Source organism: Nicotiana tabacum, chromosome 19, assembly GCF_000715075.1.
Source record: "Nicotiana tabacum cultivar K326 chromosome 19, ASM71507v2, whole genome shotgun sequence".
Classification (NCBI taxonomy): domain Eukaryota; kingdom Viridiplantae; phylum Streptophyta; class Magnoliopsida; order Solanales; family Solanaceae; genus Nicotiana; species Nicotiana tabacum.
Genome location: NC_134098.1, coordinates 111,238,809 through 111,247,988, shown reverse-complemented (window position 1 = coordinate 111,247,988; position 9,180 = coordinate 111,238,809). Strand labels below are relative to the sequence as shown.

General features: G+C 36.4%; 1 protein-coding gene across 1 annotated transcript; it reads right to left on the bottom strand.

Moving 5' to 3' along the window:
• Nucleotides 1–343: 343 nt before the first annotated feature.
• On the bottom strand, nucleotides 344–3,167 carry LOC107820844 (cytochrome P450 78A3-like). Its single transcript, XM_016647194.2, has 2 exons — nucleotides 1,938–3,167; nucleotides 344–1,208 (listed from the first exon to the last, which is right to left on the bottom strand). The coding sequence occupies exons 1-2, from the start codon at nucleotides 3,078–3,080 to the stop codon at nucleotides 558–560; spliced, it is 1,794 nt and encodes a 597-aa protein (XP_016502680.1). The 5' UTR covers nucleotides 3,081–3,167; the 3' UTR covers nucleotides 344–557.
• Between the last annotated feature and the right edge of the window lie 6,013 nt (nucleotides 3,168–9,180).

Genomic DNA, 9,180 nt, shown 5'->3' with positions numbered 1-9,180 from the left:
TGGCATATAACCAGGAGGTCACGGTTTCGAGCCGTGAAAACAACCTCTTATAAAAATATAGGGTACAACTACATACGATAGACCCTTACGGTCCGACCCTTCCCCGTATCCCGCTCATAGAGGGAGCTTAGTGCACCGGACTGTCTAGTTGGCATAAATGTATTAGTTAGGAAAAAAATAATTCTTCAAAAGAGACATCTGATTTCAATAAGCTTCCGATTAGCGGTCGAAGTTTTTAACAAATACGCCGCTGTACAACTGATTATATTTCATTATTTTGGTATTGCGATTACTGAATACTAGTGCTTTAGTAACAAAAACAAAAATTCTCAGGCAAAGTAGATAGAATATATATGTGTCTCAGCTAAACTCGTATTTATTTTAAACATAATTTGTACATCCAAAGTCAAATGAACTCTCTAAAAATCAAATGCAAATATAAAAAAAAAACACTAAACATTTATAGAGAAGGGGTTTTATAGATAAGATAAAGACAAATAAGAGGGAAAAAAACTCCTATTATGCAGTGTTGCCTTTTCTTTTCCATTTTCTGGTTTTCAATTGCAATTATTGGGCATAATTTTTTGCTGAGCACGTCTTGATCTCACCCTCAGAGTGAGTGGATTGTCCATTTCGCAAGAAAGCCTCAGTACCTCAGACAAGTCAACTGGACTGTTATTGTCAATGGGCCCAAAACGGAATTCGTGTAGAAGTGATGCGACCCAAAACGTGACTGTAGTCAAGCCCAGTATCTTACCGGGGCAAGTTCTCCTTCCCGACCCAAATGGTGCAAGCCTCAGATCAGATCCTAAAACCGAGAAGTCCAAAGTCTCAGCTCTATTAACGAACCTTTCGGGCTTGAATTCAAGTGGGTCCGCCCAAACATCTGGATCCCTAGTGATGGCCCACATGTTGACCATAGCGGTGGTCCCAGCCGGCACGTGATATCCATCCACCGTTGTATCTGTAATTGCAAGGCGGGCCCATGAGAGCAGTGGGCCCGGAGGGTGTAACCTTAGTACTTCTTTTATTATCGCCGGTAAATATGTCATCTCCGATACATCGGACTCCGTCACGGCCCGTGATTCTCCGACAATTTTGTCCAATTCGTTTTGAACCTTGGACTGAACTTGAGGATGAATAACCATTCTTGCTAAAATCCACTCTATTAATACTGCTACCGTGTCAGTTCCCCTAAATATCATTTCCTGCAATTGCCATGGAACAAATAGAGGTTAGGTTAATTTTTTATTTTCAATTGTCATTCTTATCTTTAAATCTGTGTATAATTTAATAGAAGTTAGTTCCATTTTGGTGACACTTGATTAATTAATTTTTTGCCCGCGTGTATGTAGTATGTACAAATACTACTATAACATAATGCTCTTTTGTACATAATGTATACTAATATAATGCTCTCGAGTGCAATAACGAATAGTTTCTACAGCTTCTTTTTTTTAATATTCGGAGCTCCCATTTATTCGCCATCATGTTTGTTTGTATTATTAAAAGGAGTAAAAAGAAAAGGAAAAGGCTACTAGTTCCACGTAAGAAGGAAGAGAAATATAAAAGTGGTTGCTTTCAGAACTAGTAGGATTGTGAAATCAGAAATTTAACCTTGAATATATTTTCTGGGTTCGGTTGAATCCAATAGTTGTTCAAACTCTGTATTCGTATTAAAAAATTCAATAAATATGTACAAATCATTAATTTAGAAATCAGTAACTTAAAATGATTATAATCTCGAACATATAACGTTCGAATACTAGCTCCGCCTATGATTAGAGTAGAAATTAATTGCTTATAAATTTTAAGCTAAGTTTGAATTAGAGTAGTAAACTAAAAAAAAAAAAGGTGAGTAACCAAACATGATTGTGACAAAAGTTTATAAATCATCGTGGCATAAAACTTAATTCTAAAATATTTTTAATGCTTACCCAAAGTACGGCGATCATATCCGAGTCTGATAATTTTTCAGAACCTTGAAGAGAAAGCAAAACATGCACAAAATCATGTTCCACATCAGCAGATTGAGCCCTGTGTTGGTCGATAATCCTGCTAACAAACTTGTTCACTTTAGGGACCAACTGAGAACACCTGAGCCGTATTTTTTGTGGGTCCAATTCAGCTAGCCAAGGTAAGTGATCAGACCAGTTGAGCAAACCCAAAAGGTCGTAACCTTCATTTACCAACTTCCCTAACTCCTCTGTTTCTGAGTTAGAACAATCAAGATTATACTTGCGTCCGAAAACAGAGCACATCATGTTGTTTAGAGAAGCCAGTTTCAGGGCATCTCTAACTCGGATTATGTCCCTTCCTCCTAATTGGAACATTGCAACCATTTCTGTAGCAATTTGGGACCTTTGAGCTTGTGAGGCTAATATTTGCTTAGGACAAAAGAGGTGCGCGGCTGCAATTTTTCTAAGGGTTCGCCAATACACACCATAAGGAGCGAAACCTACAGCTCTGTTGAACATTAGTCTGTAAGCTGATTCTTTTACAGGACGATCAGCGAAAACTGAACTGTTCAATATCTCCTTTGCTACGTCTGGATTACATGTGACAATAACTCTTGTTTCGCCCACGCTCAACGACATGAGACGCTTGGCTTGACAGGCTTCGGCCATCGCTGCTATTTTGCGATGTGCCAGACCAGACATGAGGTTCATGCTTCCTATGAAAGGAAATCCCCTAGGACCTGGTATAGGTTTTGATACTTGCAAATGATCAATATTATTGTAATTATTAATATTAAAAGAAGCTAAACCTGCAGAATTTTTCCTCCATTTATATTTTCCCCAAGCAGGACCTCCAGGGTGAGACCAATAAATGATGTTCATGACTAGCCAGAGAATAAGAATGAAAAGAACAAAACATATGGAGTTTATGGAGGTGAAAGATTTGCATTTTGAACCTAATGCAAATATCCAGAGGCTTTCTATGTCTGTTCTCATTTTCTCTTTATTATTAGCTGTGACTTGGGAGGAAAATTTTGATATTGTGCAGAGTATTGAGACAAGTAGAAGAGAGCAACTGATAGCAAGAGTGAGAAAGGTGTTGTATTTGATTTTTGGGGGCATAGAAGAAGAGAGTTTGGCTGGTTTATATAGGGGAGAAATGGGAGGGAAGTGACCATATGACACAAACCATTCTTCTTTTAATTTTAATGTAGTAGGCAGGGGCGAAGCCTTTCCCCGTAAATTTATATATAAATACCTATTGAAATTTTAATAAGTATTAAATTTAAATTTAAAATTTTAACAATATAATTAAGTACAATACTAAAAATCTTAAAAGCTAAATCATTAAATTTTGATCTTGGATCCAACGCATGAGCATATTTTAGCGACATAGTACCTTAATTTTCTCTTGATGTGGGATTAATATAATAAATAGAAACAATAATCCTTAACTAGTTAAAAAAGGTGTATGTTGACATAGTAGACTTGACGCACGATTGCATGACAAAAGAAGAAAGAACAAGAAATTAAGGCGCGTGAGGCACGCTCCAATAACAATAGATTGCGTGCTTACCTGTTATTAAGGATTAAATAAATAGTGATAATCCGTAATTAAGTTAACAGTATTGGAGACTTAGGAATAGTTATTTGTTTGGGTCAATCTCCCCATGAGGTCACCTTGTGTCGGCACTATTCATTCATCCATAAGCCCCTCTAAATTTTTTAATCTAATTTCTGTGCGTTAGTTTCTTGGATATTTAACCAAGTTCTGTCTGGTTTGAGCAACCTATTAATCTTTTAAATGAATGATTGGGGGCTTAATTTGTTACTAAAAATCAGTCTATTTCATGAGCTTTTGATTGACTAATTTTCAACTCAAATTCCATCATTTGGTTGTAAGGTAGCCTGTTTGGCCAAGCTTCTCAAATCAGCTTATTTTGAAAAGTGTTTTTCTCAAAATTATTTTTCAAAAAAGTACTTTTGGTGAGAAGCAGTTTGTGTTTGACTAATTAATTTGAAAAGCACTTTTGAACAGTAATTAGTGTTTGGCCAAACTTTTAAAACTGCTTCTACCTGTATTTTTCTCAAAAGTGCTTTTCAGAAAAGTGCTTTTGGAGAGAAGCTACTTTTTCTGTTTCTCCAAAATTGCTTCTGCTTCTCCTCAAAAACACTTATTTTCATGCTAAAAGCTTGGCCAAACACCTCAATTTTTGAAAAAAAACACTTTTGGCCCCAAAAGAAGCTTGGCCAAACAGGCTATAAGCAAGTTAATTGCTTGTCTTTTGGATTTATTAAAGTGCATCTCTTACACTCCATGTTTTCGTACGTAAGAGTACATCGTAAGACAATTGATGTAAGCTCAGAAATGAGATCATTTTTGAAAGTATATAAAGTAAGTTAATCATGTTACTTAGGAGGTTTCAAATCTTTAATATCATGAATAACAAGTACCAAGAGGGTTGGAAAGCTTAGAAGCTAAACGAAAAATAAGTTTCGTCGAAAGTCGAAAAGTTTGGAATGTTATAACATGTAATTTGGGGTGAGACTAGGGTTCTTAACATGATAAGGAGATTATTTTATGAGTTATTTTAGTCGTATGATAGTCGTGTGTTACGTTTTGAAGTCAAGCGAGTTGTGGAACAAAAGTTGGCAAAGGTCATTACAAGTTACATTCATAATGTGCTAAATATTAGGTCAAATGTAGCAGAGCTTTTCTCCTATTATACTTGGAATTACAGAATGATCCACAATTGAAGATCTACGAGTCTAGTTTCTAACGCATCCAACCGTTTGTCGATACGACATCGGAGTAGAGAGATATTTGTGTTTTCGCGAGACTGCGCAAGCAGCTCCTAATGGGACCCACTTAGGCGGTGGTCGACCTACTTCACTTTTAAAATGATTTGGACGACCTTTATTTCTCATTTTTCGACCCAACCTCGCCCCTACACTCTAACCCTCCTAAACAGATACCATAAGGGTTTGAAGTAATTACACTATATTTCAACTTCAAAAGTTAGTTATGGTGAAGAACAACACCTATCTGAGGTTGTGTTGTCATTGAGGATAATTGTGGGTTGCGTTTGGCTAAAATTTCAAGTTGTTACTACTGGCTAAGGTGAGTATAACAGCCTACTAATTGTGCTTAAGCTTTCTAGTATGTTGGTTAAGTTGTTAGGATGATAAACTGCAAGATAATACTTGGATTAGCTTGAGATGTTGTTGTTCTTGATGGATTGATTTGAAAGTTGCTCTTATGAACTTTAAGTGGCTGGAAATTACGAAAAATAAGTTGGCTATGATATTGTTAGTATGATTATGTTGGTTTACATGTTAATCTTGTTGAGGAAATTGGTAACTTGAAAAGAAATGGCTATAAAGCACTTGGAAGTTGTCCACAATGATATTATCTTGTGTTAGGCTATTTCGGGTAACTTTGAAATTGAGTACAAGGTTGAAAATCCTTTAAAAGGTATTGGTTATTATATTAGATATATTACTAAGTTCAAGAATGAATGATAATGGGGTTGAAAGGTGCTACTGGGATTCAATCTAAGCTTGCCGCTCGTCGTGATATGTTGATGACTTGTTAATGAAATATTTTGTACCCTATTGTTGATGTTGTTCTTATTATATTGCTCTGATTGTTATTGTTGGTATATGGTATTAGAGGAGGCCCTTGTTACAAGGGAGCTGTTGCCCAAATTTACATAAACGAGCTACTAGTTTAAGTTGCGGACTTAGCCTTTACTCAGCACTGATTTTGAATCTCCTTATGCTATGGAGATTGAGTTGAGTTGTTTGAAGAATTACTTGGAAGGTATTAAGGACTCAACGAAGTTAAGGTATGTTAAGGCTATCCCGTATTTCTTTTTGGCATGATCCATTTGATACAAACAAAACGAGCAAAAGCGAAACTTTCACAAATTACTCTATTCTTAAAAGTACTAGGGGTGTCTATATTCTTGATTCCCCATGTGTCATATTATTAAATCGTATGTTCATGAGTCTTAGAAAATACGTAAGTTGATAAAGTTTATTTCATGATATTAACTGAAGGCATATTGATCTTATGACACCGCGAAAGATCTTATTGACTTACTTCTTATGCATTGCATTCATTTATACATGTACATTGACCCATAACCATATAGCATTATATACGCGTATATTATATGTATATGGGGTATGCGGAAAAGTTATGGCGTTATATACACACCACCACTTGATCAGCTGGTATACGTTGATGATTTTGCCCACAGAGGCCGAGATGATATGATGGGATGCCCTCAGAGGCTTGATGATATTATGTACGCATATACCTATGCATGATATGACATTTATACGCATATGCATGACATTATAAATCTTTCATGATTCATAGAGCTATTCAGAGTTACAGGTTGAGTCCTTTACTCCATGTTTCTTTCATGTCTTTTATATATTGCTTTTCATGCCTTACATACTTGGTACTTTATTTGTACTAACGTCCCTTTTGCCTGGGGAAGCTGTATTTCATGCCTGCAGGTCCCGATAGACAGATTGACAGTCCTCCTAGTAGGCTATCAGCTCAACGGAAGGTGTTAGTGCACTCCACTTGCTCCGGAGTTGCCTATTTGGTCAGTATGCTTTAGACATGTATAGGTTGGTATGGCGGGGCCATGTCCCGACCTTTATGACGTTTATATACTCTTAGAGGCTTGTAGACAAAGGTCATGTATAGGGATACTTCTATGGCCTTGTCGGCCTATGGTTTGAGAGTACAAATGATCATGCCGGCCTTATAGACCCGTATATCATATTTATAAGTTTATATATCATGTTGGGTCGTCCTATGTCGAGTATTCCCTTATGTTTTATTCTGGTTATCTCATGACGGCCCTTCTGGCCCAATTACCCATGATGGTATGATAAGTAATATATGTTACATTGGTACTCGATTGAGTAAGGCACCGGATGCCGTCAATAGGTGTAATTACACAACCTAGTTTATTATTATAGGAACCACGCGGGTATATATAACTATTGTGTTGTTTATTAAAATTTTCTAAATCTCATATGTTTGATGGTCTAATTTGACAATTTTCAAAACAACTTCATTGAACTTTGTATGTTATGTTATAGCCACATATAACAGGAGTAGTAGGTAGAGATCATTTAGTAGAATATTGAATTCAGAGCATATTGACTGACGTGCTAGCGGAATATTAGCCGGATATACCTTTCACAATTGTTTGACGCAAAGCGATTTTAATGTGCTTATTTTTTCGGTTCAATTTATGCATTTCGTCTTTTATTTTCAAAAAGTATCTTAGTTTGATAAGTTTTCTTTAGCAAATTAACTTATTAGCAATGTCGTAGTATTTTTTAAAAGGGCAACGACCAAAAATATTCTTAACATGGTGTGGTATTATATTTTTTTTCCAAAAGACATCATAATATTAAGAGTATCCAACTGGTTATAAATAATTTTTTTTTTTAATATAGAAATTTGTACAAATACCCAATAAAAAATAATTATATATATCCGTATTCACTCAAACAATGTGGTCTAGAAAATTGGTATATAAGGGAGTTGAATACCTCATCTGCCTATGAGTTGCTAGTTTTAGCTATGAAGTAATTGAGCCATGTTTATAAAATGGAACAAATGCAATGGATAGTAGCAGTACTATTAGTACATCCAATAATTGTACTTTAGCATGAGGAAGGAAGGGAGTTAGCGCGTGAAAACAATGGGCAGCATCAGCTGGGATGATCAAGTTGGAGCAGTAAACAATGAGAAGACAAGAAAGGCCAAAGGGGTGTGGGTGTTACTGTGGCGTGATGTTGTCGGGGCATATATTAAAGCTATTAGGTGGCCGAGAAAGCACATGAACAAGAAACGCTAGCTCTACTTATACATGCAGATACAGATACAGATGTTGCAGTCGTGCATTTAGTGGCTCGCAGATACTGCCCATGAGATCAAATCCAGAGAAAGAGAGAGCTCCGATCGAGGCTGCAGGTACCCCTATTATCAATGTTGTTGGACTGTACCGGTCGGTATGGCGACGGTGGTGTTTGGTGTGGGTGGCCAAATACAAACAAAATAACCCCCTGTCCTCACTCCCTGAGCCATCTTTGTTGTAATGCCACGTTTCACAACCATGCAAATTACTTTTGCAACTTTACCCTAATCCGACAAGATGGTGACAACTCCTCCTCCCCAGTTTCCCAAGCTTCTGGCGGTTATCACTACTCACTTTTACACGCGTCGTTTCCTCTACGTTTACACAGTACACTACCTAGTGCTCGCAATTTCGTTGCATTTACATCGATCATATGCTTGTGTATTAATGCATGTCTTGGTGTCTACTAAAGGTAGTAGTAGTACACATTTAACGGCAATGGATATGGTTATGGACTCATGGGGTAAAGTTGGAAAGTCATATGACTGTGACAGAAAACGGGACCGGCAGGGAAAAGCAAACGTGTATTTTAGGCCGATATTTGTTAGTATTCGAGGAACGGCGTTGGTTCCTGCCGTAGATTGAAATAGAAGCCCTGTCCGTTGATACAGGCAGCGCCTCAGTGAAGCTGCTCAAATAGGACCTACCCTTTTCAAATAGTCTTCAAAGTAGATGCTTTGAATTTCCGTCGGCTTTTTTTTATTGAGAAAAATTTTAAATTTAACAAGTGTCACTTTTAAACTTTTGTCTTAAAGTTAAAAATCACCCCAAAAGTGTCATATTTCTGTAATTTTTTTGAAAAACACCACATTATTTGTTGGTTAACCAATCAAAGAACACGAATTTCAGGCCGTTCTCCTCGCGCTTACTGCTTACTCTTGTGCCAATAAAAGAAATTTGAGTTTAAATTTTATGTATTTACAATATAAAAATATTAACAAATCAAATTATTAGTAATAACAAGTAAATTTATGATGAAGATTAATTGATAAGAGTCTCGTAAACATGATAATTAACATATATATTAGGTTAGGTTAAACTACGTTGATCATGTCAAAAAAATCTTTGTACAGTAAATATATACATAACTTAATTCCTTATCTATGAGAAGTCTAACTTGTATTCTCTCTTTTACCTAGCAACAGAGAATTGTCATCAATCATCACTTTTGTGCCGGAACAGAAATCCTTAACTAATTTTGAAAACCCAAATGTACATCTAGTATTAAAGGAATGCTCCCTTGGCATCAGCAAAAACAATCGCGACAC